At 48.0% G+C, this 18,424-nt stretch overlaps 2 protein-coding genes across 2 annotated transcripts; one reads left to right on the plus strand and one right to left on the minus strand.

The window, feature by feature from the left end:
* Positions 1 to 660: 660 nt before the first annotated feature.
* DNAAF6 (dynein axonemal assembly factor 6) lies at positions 661 to 10,247 on the minus strand. The gene is made up of 7 exons (XM_071442670.1): positions 10,162 to 10,247; positions 9,268 to 9,384; positions 6,981 to 7,044; positions 5,735 to 5,840; positions 3,827 to 3,923; positions 2,940 to 3,025; positions 661 to 1,428 (listed from the first exon to the last, which is right to left on the minus strand). Exons 2-7 carry the CDS (start codon positions 9,367 to 9,369, stop codon positions 1,293 to 1,295), a joined length of 591 nt encoding a protein of 196 aa, XP_071298771.1. The 5' UTR covers positions 9,370 to 9,384; positions 10,162 to 10,247; the 3' UTR covers positions 661 to 1,292.
* Positions 10,248 to 10,406: 159 nt separating this feature from the next.
* On the plus strand, positions 10,407 to 18,156 carry LOC139597377 (nuclear pore glycoprotein p62-like). Its single transcript, XM_071442671.1, has 12 exons — positions 10,407 to 10,774; positions 11,581 to 11,972; positions 13,043 to 13,153; positions 13,614 to 13,745; positions 14,039 to 14,143; positions 14,591 to 14,699; positions 14,837 to 14,981; positions 15,419 to 15,468; positions 15,590 to 15,724; positions 16,108 to 16,219; positions 16,743 to 16,809; positions 17,933 to 18,156. Exons 1-12 carry the CDS (start codon positions 10,479 to 10,481, stop codon positions 18,022 to 18,024), a joined length of 1,746 nt encoding a protein of 581 aa, XP_071298772.1. The 5' UTR covers positions 10,407 to 10,478; the 3' UTR covers positions 18,025 to 18,156.
* The last annotated feature ends 268 nt before the right edge of the window (positions 18,157 to 18,424 follow it).

The following is an 18,424-nucleotide window of genomic DNA, read 5'->3' on the forward strand; positions in this document are numbered from 1 at the left end:
TGATGAATCATAAATGAAATATCTGCTTTCCAGTGCATTAAGGCTAAAGCAGAAGTTGATTAGGATTATTCTGACCCAAGCAATGGTTCACTTTTCAGGGAAGGGGTTGAAATGTCCAGACATCAGCCTAATTTGTCCTGGAGTTATAATGCAGGGGATTACTAACATACAGTGACTGCACCTTTAAACTCACTGTCAGTGTCTGCAGTCCATCATGGAGCATCCATCTTCTCATTACAGCCTGCCTCAAGTTTAGCTGCATGGGTGCTGTCTGCAGCCTAGCTGGTCACTTATTTTCCTCTACTTTTACCCCCAGAAGAATGCAGGACTCAAAGCCATTTGACTCTGAAAGTACTCACAGGCTTTTGGTTAAGTGTGCCATTAACATGCCAGGGCCTGCTTGTCCTCTCCACTTTGATCATTGAGCAAGTACCTTTGCTTCCTGCAGGACCAACAATGTTAAATTAATATATTTGCCCAGCAGCTACTGAGAGAAACAGCCTGGTTACCCAACTCTCTATCTCCAGATTGGACCTGAAGGCCAAAGAACATTTTGCAGCATTTCAGCCCTTTGAGAGAAACTTTGTTATGCAAAATTCCTCTTATCTCAACTTTTATGAGGTCTCTCAGAGCATAATATAGAGAAGGCAGACTCAAAAATAACTGGAACTGTTCCTTAGAACCTATTATTTTATTAATCAAGAAAGATCAGAAAAATAGGTGGAAGGACAGCAGATGATTAGACAACACTGAACCATAAATTGTCAAAAACCTGTTCAAAAGAGCTGAGATGTTCAGCAACCCAACTATAGCTGGTTAACTTGTTCTGCCAGTGTAAAGGAGCCTCAGGTGTGGATATGAATCCCTGCAGAATGATCTTCTCACCAAGAAATAGGCAAGAGAAGATTCTGAACTGGCCCCAGTCCCAGCATTGGAGACCAAGCAAGGACAGTAGCACTTGCAAGGCTTGAAATGGCACCAAAGCAGCAGACATTGCCCAGAGCCTCACTGGGCTACCTCAGCCATGACCACACAAAAGGCTTCCTGTGGCTTTTGAACTGAAATCTCCCACTTTCTGACTCACAGGGGCTGCTCCAGACTGCAGGAAGCAGAAAGTGAACCAGAGCAGTTGAAGGGTCAGACAGCATCAGCTGCTAGAACCTGTGGGTGCTGTGCTCCTCCTGACTCATTTCTCCAGAGACTTTCCCCTGGACTGCTCAAGGGAAGCCATTTACTATTTCAGAACAAGTTCAAACTAGAACATTTAGTTTTTGCAAACTTTCTCTATCTTTCTACCCATCAGAAAAATTGATGAAATCCAACTTCCTTGATAGTCTCAAGGTGACTTCCAAGATCTCCTCCTCAGAGAGAAAACGAGCTCTGCCCTCCTTGCTGTTCACAGGGTAGGGGAGGTGCAGCAGCAGCTTGCTGTAAAAGAGGACACAGGGGATGTCAGTGTCTCAGACCAGGTGAGCAGTTGAGGTATCATTGCAAATTACTCCTGCAATTCCTCAGTCAATATGCCAGGGAATGTTATCCCAATAGATCCCCTTGTTGTGATGGGTGGTGGGGTTCCTGCAACACCTCATGCACAGCAAGACTGGATATTGATAGAAATATTGAAATATTTCTGTCACTTAAAAGCAGCCTGGCTTAGAAGCAGCCCCAGAACTACAGAGCTGGAAGCAGTTGCTTGGAATCTTTTTACCCATCTGTGGGAGAACAAAGTTTTTCAGCATCTAGAACTTGACATCTTGATTGTTTCCTTCATACTGAGAAGACTTGCACTTATATTTGTGAAAGCAGCACTGGTTCAGGCTGTACCCAAGCAACCATCAGATTTATGGTGAACTTTTTATTTGCTAGGCTTGTGACTAGAGACAGCTGGGTACTGAGAAGATAATGGCAGATCTGAGTCACCAAAAAAATAGAATTGCAAAAGGAAAAGGATGCTGAGGTTTTCTACATCTGCAGCATTGCATTAAGCTACTTCTTTTACTGCCCAAAGGTTCAGCAAGTCATTAGCTGAGCAATTATTCCTCCCAATTTTCCAGTTTCAAAACTAACATTCTCAAACCTTCTTCCACTCCTGTTGCATCCTTGGGTTAAAATCAAACACAGGGTAACTGATTTTGCCTGCTTTTTGGCAGAGAAAAATGGCTTTTCTGTAGTTAGTCTGCTGGGGACTTATTTAGGCCTTAATCCATGGCCTGCACCTGGAATTTATCTGCAGAAAGCTGTTCTCATATAAATCTTCCCACACCCCATTCAGTGCAGCAAGTCAGCCCAGAGAGGATTAAGGTTTCTTATAAAAGCAGTCTTTGTGAAGAAGGACTTTGAGCAAAACAGACATGGGAATTATCAGGAAATCTCAGGCAGAGGAATTGCACACTGAGGGAGAGATGGAGGAAGACTGAGAAATCCAAGAGTGTATTATCAGTTATCTTTGTAGGCTTGAAATAGCCCTATTAAAAAAATCAAAGCAAATCTCTTTAGAAAACCTTGTAACATTTCCATCTCTGCATTTGTGCTTGGATATGTTCATAATTCAGTTTTCAGCTACTGAAAATTTATCTGCACTTTTTTTACCATCTTTGGTCATACGTATTTGTACAAATTAGTGCTTAGGAATACTAGACTAAGTGTTTCAAGACCTTGGGCAGCTTTTTGCCAGCTGTTTTGAGTCCCTGATACTTGCTGTTTAAGTAGCCAAAATATGTCCTAAAGCTTTTTACTGGACAGTATCACGGATTCAAAGCCAGCAGGTTGTGCACCTATGGATGGACTATGAGTGGTTTTTCTGTACTTATTTTTCACAAGCAATTATTAATAGTGCAATCTTTAGCTTTGCTTTCCACACAGACTGCAGTTTAAAGCTTGGCTAAACCCCATTTCAAACAGGATATTAACTGGACTTCTATGAATTGTGCTGCACTTACTTTTTGGGAGTTCGAAGGTCAAGAACCTTGTCCTGGATGTCTAATGCGATGTCTGAGTACTTTGTCTCTGGCAGCTTGATTTTAATCTGAAACGATGGGCAGAGGTAAAGCTGTGATTACATATGTTGCCCTAAAAGCCATAAAAGAGCTCATTTTCATGAATATTTCAATGCTAGTATCAAAGAGCAACGTTTTGAGTAGGTAATTTGTATCAGAGCAAATCCGACAGTGATAATGACTGCTTTCAATAGCTTAGTGATGTGTATTGATATCCTATTCTCTTCCAGTTCCTGAGCTGCTAATGTGCTTGACAGGTGTTCAACACTCAGCAAAGCCTCAGGCTTTGTGCATTGCAGGGACAGTTTGCTTCTGCTAGAAAGATAACACAGCAGTTCTACCTGTCCTGGAGCTCAGAAACCAGGGAGGTCTTTGATTATATAATGATGAGGCAGGATCTGATAGCTGGAACTTTAAAGGCTGTCAGCATTGTAGCATTTTGCTAGCCCACACTAGCAAAATGCTTGTAATAAATGCAGGAAGATGAAAAAAAATCTCCTTCCCAGCCCCTCTCTTCTCCAAAAGTGTGTCCAAGATGAAACTTCATCTCAGAGCTACATTTTATTCCCTTTAAGTTTATATGGGGCATATGCATTTGCAGAGATTGCCTTGAGCACACTTGGTCCTTGAGGAGATACACAAGTTCCTCAGGTTAGCAAGTGTAAATGTGACCTAAAAATGCTTGGAGAACCACAAGAAAATGCTACAGGAGGTCAATCACAGGCAGCAGTGGAGCTTTGTGTTTACATTCTGCCCCTCAGAAAGATGGGGAGGTGGGAAAGGCAGAGAAAGAGCACAGAGAAGGGACCAGAGCTCCAGGCTCAGCTCACCACTATATCTTCACAGCAGGCAGTGGAGGGGTCTTTCCCAGTCATCCCAAAGAAGACATCCTCTGTTCCCACGTGCTGCTTGAAGGAAATCTCATACCTGCCAAAGAGAAGCCATTGCCTAGGAATACTGGAGCAGGAGGCTGAAGGAGACTGTGGTTCTCAGAGGACTCTAAATCCTCCTCACACTGCCTCTCCTCCTTTGCAGTCTCCCTTCAAGGCTCCAATCCATCTGCACTGGGTTTCTGTTCAGAGCCATGACTGGGAGAGCTGGAAGACAGGTTAAAATCCTTTCCTCCACCTCCCAAAGCTCTCACCATGCTGCCTCTGCTCCCCTAACCAGCCTTGGCAGGACCAGGAAATGCTTCTTAATGCCTATCAGCAAGTCAAACACCACAAACTCCTGGGAATGGATTTGAAAAGGGGGATGCCACAATTACATGTGTTCTGTTCTGTCCTTTAGCATATTCTTGCAGCCTAAGCATAACACTCTTAAGCCAGACCGTAGTTTTGCATTCAGCTAACTTTAATTTTCTTCTCCTTCACTTCTACAAAACGTGGAATCATGTATTCCCTTGCTCTTGGTAATTAATGAATGAGGAAAGGAAAACTGAATTTGTATTTATAACATATGCTACTCCTACTAAGTTCAGCAAAATTACTGGGGTGGATCACTTGTCTAAGCTGTTAGAAAATCTTTCACATCTCCAGTGTGCATCTGCATATGTAATAATTCCTAAGTCAGTGACAAATGTGTCTAATAGCTCTGGATGCACCTCTGTAGCCATCTGTTTTCCTTTTAGCACATTTTCTTTGCTTCATTTGATGAACTATTGCAAAGAGTTATATTCTCTCTCTTCATTTGTGCAACAAGGGTCAGAAGTGCTTGAGGCTGGAGAAGCACTGCAGAGGGGAATGGTCAAAGAACAGCACAAGAAAATCTCCTCTGTGCCTACAATACAGACAGCACGTTCTGTACCTGACAGGTGACCATTTCAGGGACAACTGTGCGTGAGGGTGAATTCCAAATTATCTTCAGAAAGGCTGAGTCGCTGCTCAGGTGGGTCTCAGGTCCTGTGTTTAGCTGGGAAATTGGAAACCCCATTTTCAGAAAGGTGGGTCTCAGGTCCTGTGTTTAACTGGGAAATTGGACTCCTCATGTCCTGACTTACATGCAAGAAAAAGTGAAGATTCTGGTGCACAATGTGCAGCTTCATGGGCTACAGCCTTTAACACTTCAGGACATGGCATTGAAACAATGACTGGAAATGCAAAAGCTGCTTTATGGACTGACCCTCAGGGCTTTCTGACCTCCACAAACTCCAAATCACATGCCTGATTTCAAGAATATTTTTTGCTGCTGTTTTTCTATAAGCAAGGGAAAAGGCTCTGGTTTCAAGTTGTGCTTTGACAGGCTAAGATTGAATGACAAGATTTAAGAGCTCAAAATTGCCTGCACACAGCTTTTCTTCTGCAGTACTATTTGTCTCTAAAGAGCTTAAATCTTTGAAATGCAAATATACATTGGAGTACTTTATGAATTTATGAGTATGGAAAAATGGATGCATCTCAGTTGCAGCAGGAAAAAGCAGGTATTTCACACAAATGGCATATTTTAAAGTTAATAAATCATTTTTCTGACCTACTTCCCCTCCTAATCCCACTTTATACAAGTAACTGACACTGCACATAAACTTATGCTGGAAAACCAACACTAAGTTTCTGTTCTGAGATCAGAAGATTTCAAGAGAGGGGTTAAAACCATTCTTCACATATTGCTTTAGATGCAACACTGATATCTTTCCTTTCTTCTTGCACAACACAATCTTTCCAGCTGGCTGCAGATGCTGTTTAACTCTCATTTCCATTAATGCTATGTGAAGCCCACACAGGCAGTCTCAGCTTTCTTACTCTGGCTTTTCTCTAGGGTCCCATGTATCATCAAATTCAGATCCTTCTGGGACCTCCTCTGTATTCCAAATGGTTTTCTTGTTTTCAGATTTCACTTGAAAAGTACCTGTAAGTGAGGAGAAAAATCTCACTGACACATTTTGAAATGTCTCTGTTCCTCAAGTGTTGCTGAAAGCTTAGAATATTTTTCAAGAATGAAAAAAAAAAAAAAAAAAGAAAAGCCTTTTCTAAAGCCTGGAAAAGTATTTCTAGGCTTTAGAAAAATCTTTGCATTAAAAGCATTCTAGGTAATGATTACAGTCTTCTTCACCTTACTCTCTTATGAATGAGGATTTGCAGAGGGAGGATGTTTTCCTTTCACTTAAATCTTCTTTACCCAACCTTTATTTCCTGGAAATCCTCCTTTCTGGCATATAATATCTAGCACTTCAAAATCAGTAAAGTGTAGAGGGATGAAATACTAATCTTCCACAAGCCCCCTGACATGAGATTTTCAGTGAGCAGAGTCATTCACAAGAGGATCACCTCCTCACACAGAAATCCAGCTCTTCCCATTAATTACTGGGCACAGCCCAGACAAGGTGCTGAAGACACATTAAAGTTTTTGGGCAGAATAGTATGGTTTATGTCTGTCCTGCATGGAAAAACATTCTTTTAGTAAGCTGGTAAATGTGAAACTTGAGGATTTTAGAGTAGAATCTCTGGTTATTGTTGGATAGCAATAAAAGCAAAAATAATCTATTATATTTGCCACAGTTCCTTTCTTGCAAAACTCACCCTGGCCCTTGTAGGCCTTTCTTAGGGCTCAATAATGTGACAGCCTCAGCTCCAAAAAAACTTAACACTAACTTTGCCAAGTCTCTGCCAAAACTGCCTTCCTGTCTTTCCTGAGTTCTTACATGGAGCTTTTGCTGCTCAGTTATGATCCCTGCAGCCCCTGACCAGGCTGTGCTCTGAACTATTATCACCTCCACTGGAAGCTGCTCTGGCATTACCCTTTCTGCTCCTCTTTGCATGTTTTAGAGTTAAGCTTTCAGGAAAGGAATCATTTTACAGTGTAATTGTAAGGAATGTCATGCTATGCCCATCTCAAACATCAGTGACCCCTCTTTTATAGCTGTTACAGTTTGCTGTAACTGAATTGTAAATTCAGCAGAATTTAAGATTTAAATTTTAAATTAAAATTTTAAAAAAGCTGAACTGTAAATGAGACTGAATGCCAAAACACACAAATACTCCTCCTTACTGGTGGTCTCCTTCTTGACTGGTCCAACACTCCCAGGAGTCATGGCACCAACAGAACAGCGTGGCTGCAAAGAAAGGCAAGAGCATCTTAAATCAATTTTTATAGAGCCAAGCTTGGTTACAACCATGATGTCAGTAAATACAACACATCATCTAAGGTCAAACAAATCCCTGGTAGAATTGAAAACACATTATCCCACAGTTTCATGAGTGAACCACTGAAAAATCTCTTTTCTTCACTCTGACACAGCAGAAAGTGACCTTGACACACTGGGTTTAAGCAGGACTCACAGAAGCCCAGCAATACAGACAGATGTGCTTTGTGAGTTTTGGTTTCCATGGCATTTTGGCAGAATTTCCATGCTTTGCCTGCCATGAAAATATTACAGGAAACCAAGGGTGCTACATGAAAGCCCCATTACAGCATTTGGATTGCTTTTTACTGTAGAGATCATGAGGCAAGAACATTTTCTTCTAATTATGAATCAATTTAGTGCTAATAGGCCAATGTGAGGCATTTCTCTATATATGAAGATTCCTTGGTTCAATAAAAGTGCCTCATATGCACAGAGCATTAAATTAAATCAAAATAAAGATTTCAATTTACCCAGATTGACTCAGACTTAATTGACATCTCTTGTGGCAACTTTCCATTTCTGTCTCTGAAGTGTCATTCATTTTATTAATAAGATGTAAACAAATTCCTTTTAAAATCAGGATGTTTACTGCAGAGATGTACAGCAATAATGCAGGGTTTAAAAGGCAGGCATTAAAGAGCTGGAGGATAGTTGGGGTGTGAAGGACCACATCTGTAACCCTCTGAAATAAAACTTCAAGGGTCTTGCACCCCTTCTATCCCAAATATCACACTACTGGGGCTGGTCAGCTCTTTGTTGAGGAATGATTTGGAGGAACACTCAGGCATTTGCCATTTTTGTTATCTGGTTTTGTTTTTTTTTTGTTATCTGTTTTTTTTTTGTTTGTTTGTTTGTTTGGGTTTTTTGTTTGTTTTTTTTGGGTTTGGGGTTGGTTTTTTGTTTTGTTTTTCTTTGTTTTTTGTTTTGTTTTGGGTTTTTTGTTTGTTTGTTTGTTTTTTCTGTTATTCATGTCATAATATGATCTGTTCAAAATTCTGAGGCACTTGGCAAAGTTTTGAGCCTTCACAGAGGCCTTCTACATTGTTGACACCTTTGAGGCTCCTGGGAATATTTCTTCCCAGCACACAGGCAGGCCTGGATAAAATCAGGTGTTGCATGTTGCAGGAATAATGCATGTTCTCCAAAGACTGTCATTTTCATCTGCTCCTGAGAGGAACTGATACAGAAGAACACATTCAGATATTTCTCTCATTATTCATTCAGATTATGCACCTTAGGGTGATTTTTCCCCTTCCCCTATTTTACAACCACCAAATACCTGTTGTAATTTAGTGATCAGTTATCTCTGCAGTTCTTCAATGTCTGACATATGCAATTAAAACACTCAGTTGCCTCTGGATATTTTGGTCCTAACTCGGAAGCTGAGCAGCAAATTTTTCCCCTCATATCTGGCTGCAATTGCCTTCATCTCCAGCAGAGTTCAGGGGAAAGTAGGGGAAGCCTGAAGTATCTGAAGCTCTTTCAAGTCTATGTTCTCTTTTCCTTCAGGCTGAAAAACTAAACCTCCCTCATATGTTGTGCTCACAGTGTCTCCTTGTTTTCCTGGGGCATCTTGCTCATTCTCAAGAGCTTCTTACTCTGAAAGGGTCCTCAAGCTGTTTCAGTCAGACCAAAACCTTCTAAGGTTTTCTGTCACAGACATCTTTTATGAAAAATCCTTTCCTTAGGATTTTTTCTCCCGAGAAACTGAGAGGCCTCAGAAATGAAATGTAAACAATGATTACCTGCTGCTGTGGAATGCAACAGGAGCATCTGTGATTAGTCTCATGTGGTTGTTTTTAATTAATGGCCAATCACAGTCTGGCTGACTCGGACTCTCTGGTCAGTCACAAGATTTTATTATCATTCCATTCCTTTCTTTTCTTAGCCAGCCTTCTGATGAAATCCTTTCTTCTATTCTTTTAGTATAGTTTTAATACAACATATATCATAAAATAATAAATCAGCCTTCTGAACCATGGAGTCAAGATTCTCATCTCTTCCCTCGTCCTGGGACCCCTGTGAGCAGCACCACAGTTTTCATTCTGCTTTTACTCACTCTGGAGAAAAAGAGATTTGCTACTCCTTGATTAACAACACAAGGCTATGGTATAATATGTAAAAGAAGCAGCAACTCCCATGAAAACTCACCACATCATCATCATCACCATCATCATCCTCTTCTGGAGCATCATGCAGCAGTTTGGCGAGGTTCTGCAGAGAAGAGCCCGAGAACACGCTGTCCAAATCCATAGCCACTGCTCACCTCTGCAGGGAAAACAAGTGGCAGATGAAGCAGAAGCTAAATGTGCTTGGAACAGCCTGTAGAGCACAATTTTCCTGCTGTGCGTTTGGGAAGGAAAAGTTTAGCCAAGTTCCTGTGTGTGTGATGACAAAGCATGTAAAATGGAACATAAAATCAAAGAATATGCCGAGTGGGACCCATCAGGATGGGTGAGTCCAGCTCCTGGCCCTGTGCAGGACAGCCTGAGCCCCAGCATGTGCCTGGGTGTTGCCACATTTCTCTTCACAGAGAAAAGCAAGACACAGTTCTTCCCAAAAATATTTCTGGGTCTCATTCTCTGAACCTCAGAGAAAGGAAAAACAATTTTTATCTCAATTGCTGTGCCTGTGTTGTGCCAAAGTAGAATGCAATATGGAGATTTTTTACCCAAAGTGATGGTGTTTTGTTTCCTTGGCCTGTCAGGGTCAGGTGTGTGTTTGTGTCAGGACTATTGGGTGACAGTCACGAGATTCTGTGCAGTGTGTGCAGAGCTGAGTGCTTGGCAGATTCAGTTTAGATGTAATGTAACATAGTGTAATATAATATAGAAAAATATTGTATAATAAAGTAATTAATTGGCCATCTGATAAGATGGAGTCAGATGCATCATTCTCTCCCCTCTTCGGGGGCAAAAAATAATAACACTACAACACCTGGGAGCACCGTCCAAATGCTCTTTACAGCCCCGGGGCTTTGACCACTCCCTGGGACCCTGTTCCCGTGCCCGACCACCTCTGGGGGAAGAACCATAGCAGACCAACCTAAACATCCCCTGAGGGAGCTCCAGCTGCTCCGGTCTCTCCCCTGTCCCTCGCTCCGGTCTCTCCCCTGTCCCTCGCTCCGCTCCCGCAGCCGCGTCCCTCATCCCCACAGCAACGCCGACACGCCCCGCCCCTCACGCCCAGACAGCCAATCGGAACCGACATTCCGCGAGTGGCGGACGCGCTGACCAATGGCCGCGTAGACTGGGAAGATGCGGGGGCGGGCCGGGCGGGGCGCGGTGACGCCATCGCCGCGCGCGGGCCCCGTGCCGGGGGCGCTGCCGGAGCTCGGCCCGCGCTGCCGCCGCCGCCAGGCCATGAGCCAGTTCAGCTTCGGGGCGCCCGCGCCCGGCGGCGCCTTCGGCCTGGGCGCGCCCCGAGCCGCCGCCGCCACCACCACGGCCAGCAGCGGCTTCTCCTTCTCCGCGCCGGCGCCCGCCTCCGCCTCCACCGGCTTCAGCTTCGGCAGCGCGGCGCCGGCGGCGGGCGGCAGCCAGCCCGCCGGGCTCTTCTCCTTCAGCAGGCCGGGCACGGCCGCGCAGCCCTCCGGCTTCAGCTTCGGCTCGACCAGCGCGGCCCCCGCCGCCCCGGCAGCCGCCGCCTTCCCGCTGGGGTGAGACCCGGGGCCGGGCGGGGACGGACACAGGGACAGAGGGACGGACAGAGGGACGGAGGGAGCGGGGTCCTGTGGGTTCTGGGCGAGGGCTCTGCGGGGAAAGCTGCTCGGAGCGAGCCCTGGCCCTTGTGCCGGCTCTTCCCAGCGCCCCGCAGGGCTCGGCGAGCCCCGGCCCCGGTCCCGGTCCGTTCGCACGGGAGCCCCCGCAGCGTGGGGAAGGAGATGTTCCGCGATCCCGGCTGGAACCGGGCTGGAGACGCGAGCACGCAGAAATGCTGAAGCTCTGCTGCCCGATATCAAACGTCTCGTTCTCTCTGACCCGGATCCGGAGTGCTCGGAATGTTTTCCCGGCACTTTGGGAGGGATTTGCCGATCAGGAAAGGCAGCGAGTCCTGGAGCGGTTCTGCAGAGCTGCTGCTGGCAAAGCTTGCCAGATGGGAGCTGTGGGAAGGGAGCTCAAATGGGGACGAGCAGGAAAAAACCAGCCTTGTGTAAAGAGAATGGAAATGGTGAGCTGAGAGAAGGAGCAGCTCCACGTGTGCTGCCATCAAATGCCCAGTGGTACCTGGGTGGGTGGAGGTAATGAAGGGACAGGCAGTGGAATGAGCCCTGAGGGGGGATGGCAGGTGACAGCAGCTGGATGGAGCCTGTTATCAGAACTGAGACACAGCCTGGCCAGCTGTGCATCTCTTTGAAAGGAGGTTTCTGCTGTCAGCAAATGGTCAGGGAGAAAGCCAGCTGTGCACGTGGGTGGATGTGTGTCTCAAGCAGAATGGCTTCCTTTCTTTTCTTTTCTTGCCTAGGGCAAACACCCCAAAAGTGACCTTTGGAGCCAGCACTGCCACTCCAGCTCCTGCAGTCCCGGGGGGCTTTTCCTTTGGTGCCCCTGCGGCAACCAGCACCCCCTCGAGTCAGGCAGCAGCCCCGTCTGGCTTTGCCTTTGGCTCTGCTGCCAGCAGCAGCAGCAGCAGCAGCACAGCTCCCTCTGGGACACCAGGAGGCTTCACCTTCTCCAGTGGCACCACGAGCCAGGCGGGCACGGCCGGGTTCAGCATCGGCACCGCGGCCACGCCGGCCACGTCGGCAGGGCTGAGCTTTGGCACGGCCCCTGCGGCTGCTGCCAGCACCAGCACGGCCACCCTGGCAGCTGCCACCCCAACAGCAGCGCCCTTCAGCCTCGGGGGGCAGCCCACAGGTGGGTGAGCAGCCTGGGGCTCGTGGAGTGACACACTGGGACAGGGGCACACAGTTTGGGGTCACTGGGATGGGGCTGTGCTGTGTGCACACAGTTTGGGGTCACTGGGATGGGGCTGTGCTGTGTGCACACAGTTTGGGGTCCCTGGGATGGGGCTGTGCTGCAGGCACAGTTTGGGGTCACTGGGATGGGGCTGTGCTGTGTGCGCACAGTTTGGGGTCACTGGGATGGGGCTGTGCTGTGTGCACACAGTTTGGGGTCACTGGGATGGGGCTGTGCTGTGTGCGCACAGTTTGGGGTCACTGGGATGGGCTGTGCTGTGTGCACACAGTTTGGGGTCACTGGGATGGGGCTGTGCTGTGTGCACACAGTTTGGGGTCACTGGGATGGAGCTGTGCTGTGTGCACACAGTTTGGGGTCACTGGGATGGGGCTGTGCTGCAGGCACAGTTTGGGGTCACTGGGATGGGGCTGTGCTGTGTGCACACAGTTTGGGGTCACTGGGATGGGGCTGTGCTGCAGGCACAGTTTGGGGTCACTGGGATGGGCTGGCCCAGCCTCATCCCCAGTGGGCACAGCTGTGAGCAGCAGGTGAGCAGCACTGGCAGCAATGAGCCATGGAGTGCCCAGGTGTGCTGAGCAACCACCAAAGGGAGCACAGGGCACACAGGGGCAGTGCATCAACAGGAGGGGTATAAAGGGTTGGGCTACAGAACAAGAAGGGCAGATGCTTGCAGCCTTCTGCAGTGGTTTGGTGTTTCTCTGTGTGTGTTGAAGCTTTCTGTGTTTGTGTGATGGTTCTGTGTGTGTCCTGGCTGTCTCAGCTGTGCCCTGTGCTGTGACACAGCCTCGGGGGCAGCTGCAGCCTGGGAGCCTTTGCCATGGGGGTGTCTGAGGGTGCAGTGGGGGTTTGGCTCTGCAGCCTCTGGCTTATGCTGGGGCAGAGAGCAGCGAGGGGCTGGGGCAAGAGGTGTTTCTGACAGACCTGTCCAGGGGCTGCAGTGCTGGGGAGCAGTTGCTCTTTAGCCTGGAGGAAGGAATTCCATGTTTTCCTTTTGCTCCTGCTTCCAGGTCTGACCTTTGGGGCTCAGCCTTCAACAGCAGCCACCAGTACAAGCACAGCAACACTGACCACAAGCACCAGCCAGGCCCCCACCCTGAGCTTTGGAGCCAAGCTGGGAGGTAGGAAGCTGTTCTAGAAAACAATTCCTCAAGGCCTTGGGGACTCTTCTCTCCTCCTGGCTATAGTGGCCTGTTGGAAGCAGACAAATCTCTTATCCTGGGGTGTGGGGAGGGGCCACAAGTGTTTGTTCCTGTGGGTTTGCCCTGGCAGTGGGGATGTGTGACAGCTCCCAGAGCCATTGCACAGCGTGTCCTGTGCTTCTGATTGTGTCCCAAATGCCAGATTCTGTTCTGTGCTTGTTTGGGGAGCACAGGGGAAGGGAGGCACAATCTTAAATGGGCAGATTGTGAAAGACAGGGAGTGGAGGGAGAATAAGAGGGAAAGGAAGTTAAAATGCTGACATGGCCAAGAACGAGGTGTGGCTGGGCAGCTGGTGTCACCCTCCCAGCAGGGTTGTTGGGCAGGGGGTGGGAGCTCAGTGTGCTCTGCTTGTACAGCTGGAGCTGTTTGTCCCTGCAGTCACATCCACAGCTGCCAGCACGGCCTCCACCACCAGCACCACCTCAGTGCTGGGCTCCACGGGGCCCTCCTTGTTTGCATCTGTGGCAACTTCTTCAGCCCCAGCCTCCTCCAGCACCACGGGCCTCTCACGTGAGTCTCTGCAGGCAGCTTTGTCCCTGGGGCAATGAAGGGGCAGCCAGGCTGCTGCTGCTGCTCCCCTGGGGCTGCTGCTGCTGCTGCTGCTCCCCTGGGGCTGCTGCTGCTGCTGCTGCTCCCCTGGGGCTGCTGCTGCTGCTGCTGCTCCCCTGGGGCTGCTGCTGCTGCTGCTGCTCCCCTGGGGCTGCTGCTGCTGCAGGGGGAGTGGAGCAGGCTGGGCACAGCTTCTCCAAGGGCCCTGCATTCCCTGGCTCATGCAGCCTGCTAATGGTGTCTTCTCTTCACAGTGGGTGCCACCTCCACTGCTTCCACTGGGACAGCCAGTCTGGGAACACTTGGCTTTGGATTAAAGGTTCCTGGAACCACAGCTGCCACCACAAGCACTGCCACTGGTAGGAACAGCATGCTGGAAGGCACTGAAGAGAAGGGAGACTGAATTCACTGCTGTGTACAGGTGTAAAGGGCCATGTTAGAGTAGGAGCAGAGCAGCTGTGATTTGTAAAGCCCTCAAGTAACTGAAAACAGCACAGTCTGTCTTTCTCTGATCCTTTTCCATCTCTTTGTGAAAACACAGATGTTCCCTTATCCACTGCCGAGGTGCAGGGGAGGAGCTGGGTGTGCTGGCAGTTCTTGGTTCTAGCAGTAAAACATGGGGCTATTGACAAGGGGCTGGGCTGGGGATGTTTTCATTCCCTCCTTGACAGATGTGGGATTTGCTGTTGTTCCCTTCAGAGGGATCTGCTGCAGCTCCTCCAGCCATGGCACCCTGGAGCTGCTCTGTGTTTGAGAGGTGCCAGCTGTGTCCCCTTCTGCTGCCTGACTTGAGTCTCTGCCTGCAGGGACAACCTCTGCTTCTGGCTTTCCCTTGAACCTGAAGCCATTGACTACCACTGGTGCCATTGGAGCTGTGACCTCCACAGCTGCCACAACCACAACCACCACAGCCAGGTGGGAGTTTGCTGCCATTGACCCTTTGCTGCCTGGCCAGGAGCAGCTGCAGGGCTCAGGAGGAAGGGGAGATCAGTGAGAGTTGTGGTGTTTGTCTGTGCTGACCTCGTGTCCTGTGCTGCCCTGACTCCTCTCAGTGCCCCCCCAGTGATGACTTATGCCCAGCTGGAGAGTTTGATCAACAAGTGGAGCCTGGAGCTGGAGGACCAAGAGAAGCACTTCCTGCATCAGGCCACACAAGTCAATGCCTGGGACCGCATGCTGATCGAGAATGGGGAGAAGGTGAGGAGGCCTCCAGAGCAACCTCATTCTGCTTGCTTGGCTCCTGCAAGGGCTCTGTTACAGGTGCAACAGGCATCTAGAACATGGTACAAATAGCTGTGAGCTCCCCCTGGCTGCTTCTCACAGTCTCTGGGTGTCTGCTCTGGCCTTTAGGCCTTGGAGCTGGGAATCTGTTCTGTGCCTTTGCTCTCTGATACCAGCTTCTCCTAGGGGGGATCATTCCATGTTTATTCCATCATTGGGGTGGAATAGGGAGGAGGAATAAGGAATAAGGGAGGATCATTCCTCCCTTACTCCATCTTGGGTCTGTAGATCTTTGTGACCATCTCTTGTTTCCAGCAGAACTTGAACAGTACTGCTCTCTCCCTCCCACCTCTCTTCTTTGCAGAGCTGACTTCTTGGTTTTCAAGGTGTAATGAAATGTCTTCTGTTTCCAGATTACTTCACTACACAGAGAAGTAGAGAAGGTGAAGGTTGACCAGAAGAGGTAGGAGACCATGAGCACTTGAAATGATTTTATTTCTTCTCTGCATGGTCCTGCCTGGCTGTGGGACAGCTGTGCAATGCCTGCCACATGAAAGGGAAGCAGTTGGCATTTCTCTTTGCAGACTGGATCAGGAACTGGACTTCATTCTGTCCCAGCAGAAGGAGCTGGAGGACTTGCTGACCCCTCTGGAGGAGTCTGTGAAGGAGCAGAGCGGGACCATCTACCTGCAGCACGCGGATGAGGAACGGGAGAGGACGTGAGGCACCGACTGCTGGGGATGGGGATGGGCCCTGTGCTGGGCTCACAGCAGCCAGCAGCACATGGGGCTGGGATGGGCGACAGGACTGAACAAGCAGTGCCTGCTGTCACATATTTAATCCTGTTCTATGCATGGCAACTTAGATTTTGCTCATAGTCCTCCACTCCCTTGCTTGTCTGTCCCCATGTGTAGATCAAGGGAGACGGGCTGGGAGTGCCTTTGTGTGGGCTTGGAGCCTCTCTGGCTGCTGTTCCAGGTCTCTGCTGCTCTTTGCTGCAGATGTGGGAGCTCATTCTGATTGCCCACAGTTGCTTTGACTTCAAGCAGCTTTTCAGAGTTTTCTTTAACCATTCTGATCTTGTTTCCTGTGTGCTCTGCAGCTACAAACTGGCTGAAAACATCGATGCTCAGCTGAAGCGCATGGCACAGGATCTGAAGGACATCATTGATCACTTGAACACATCAGGAGGCCCAGCAGACACGAGTGACCCTGTAAGTGCAAGCTTTTATTTTATATTGCTGAAGAGGCAAAGAATATTGAAATAGCTCTAACTCTTCATTTGTCCCCCTGTGGATACTCCACTTGTACTTTATGCTGTTTTTAATATCCTCATAAAACAAGATCTGAATAACCAGCTCCTTCTGATACCTCTAAATTGATTTTGATGCTCCTTATAGCCTTATTAAAAAAAGGCTTTCAGTCAAAATTTCCTTTCAGTATTGCAGACTGAGTTTTTCCACATTCATTTTGTATTTTGCCACCTCAAGCCTGAAGTGAGGAATGTTCTGCTGGTTCCTAGGTCTAAATGAAAATAAGCCAAAGCCACAGACATATCCTCTAAACTGTGCAGTTTTCTTGCTGGTATGGAGGAGCAAAGGAGCAGCATTGCTGCACACACTTCCCTGGCCAAGTGGCTGCTGCCTAAGGGAACCTGGGCAAGGAGAAACTTGCTTTTGACTCCTCTTGCTGTTTATGCACTCTCACAACTGACTTGCACCTTCTCTCTCTGCTCAGCTTCAGCAGATCTGTAAAATTTTGAATGCACACATGGATTCCTTGCAGTGGATTGACCAGAATTCAGGTGAGCTTTGTCCTGCAGCCCTTTGGGAATGTGAATGGGAAGCAGGAGCCTGTGTGTGAGTGTTTGTTCATCCTTGAATTCCTGAGGATGCCTGAGGAGTGTTCCTCCTCACCTTCAGTGGCACTCTCCCTTCTGGGCCTCTGCTCAGAAGTTACTCCTGGGAACTGGTGTTTTTTACCCCAAAAGCCCTCCTTGAAATGTGTCACTGCAAAGCAGAGAACTTAAAAACCTTATTCATTCTGTCAAACTAATGTTAAATAGTTCAACTTCTAAAAGAGTGTGTGGTTTGCCTGTGATGCAGGAAAATTGGTGAGTGGAAGTGTGTGTGTTGAGTGCTATCATTCCTTGAATCTGAAAATGGGAAGCCACATCCAGGTAAGATGGAGCAGCCTGCCTTGATCTGCAGGTGGGGTAACTGGAGGAATAATGTGGGAATTTCACAGCCTCAGTAGTCTGAGATCCAGTGCACAGAGAGATGCACTCAGTAGTGAACATTTGACAGTGGAGTCTTACTAAAGACAGAAAAAAAGGAGTTTTTCTCCCTGGGAGAGTGCCTCCTGGTGAGGGATTCTGGAATTCTGTGCCGTTTGGATTTTAACTGCTAGCAGCCACACGGGGGCACGGCAGAATAAAGCAGCTCTCCTCTCAGCAGCCCGAGTGCACTGCCTGGCTGCAGTGCTGAGAAATGCTCACACCTGGGGTAACTGCCTGTGTGAAAGCAGGCCTGCTGTTCTCCGTGTTCACACAGAATTATTGGCTTAGGTCAGCGTTTATTAGGTGTTTTCTTTCAAAACACTTCTGCTAAGCTCCACATTCCAAACATGCCTTTTTTAGGAAATCTGGTATAGCTCCTGTGCCACCTGAATGCTTTACAGAATGTGTGTGACAATAGCTATCTGTTTCCTTTAAATTTTCCTAGAAAGGAGACCCATTTTTTCCTCTGCCAGTCAATAATGAAGAAGTTTTCTTATTGGCAGTGCTTTGGGTTGTGCTTTCCTCCTGCTTTCTCCACTGTCAAATCTGAGTGACTGTCAACACGAAAATATTTTTCATTCTGCAGGCAGAACTGTGCAGGGTTGTGTTCTGGGGTGACTGTGACATTAATCCCTTGTTTCTGCCACAGCTGTGCTGCAGAGGAAGGTGGAAGAGGTGACCAAGGTTTGTGAGAGTCGCCGCAAGGAGCAGGAGCGCAGCTTTAGGATCACCTTTGATTGAAGCATTCCCAAGTTCAAAGGATGGACATAAAATTTCCACAGAAAACACAGGTGTTTGGGAGCTAAGGACTGAAATGATGATCTGGCTTTTGTTTCCTTTTTTACAATAAAATATGTTGTTTGTTCAAAGCCAGTCTGTGGTGTTGGACAGGATTTCACCTGCTCCCATCAGAAACTGGATGAAGTGTGTGCTCTTTGTGCTTTAGCTCTGCCTGCAGACTGGTGAGATAAGATAAATGCTGCCTTGGAGGGCTCTGTGTGGTTTTCCACGGCCTGGTTTTGGGAGGAGGCTGCAGGGGTGGCTTCTGTGAGAAGCTGCCAGAAGCTTCCACCATGTCCAGCAGAGGCAGTCCCTGGATGAGCTGCTGGCCAGGACTGGGCCAGTTAGATAGGGTGGTAAT

The sequence above is a fragment of the Agelaius tricolor genome, unplaced genomic scaffold, assembly GCF_023055355.1.
Source record: "Agelaius tricolor isolate 1412-34295 unplaced genomic scaffold, bAgeTri1.0.p SCAF_17, whole genome shotgun sequence".
Taxonomy (NCBI): domain Eukaryota; kingdom Metazoa; phylum Chordata; class Aves; order Passeriformes; family Icteridae; genus Agelaius; species Agelaius tricolor.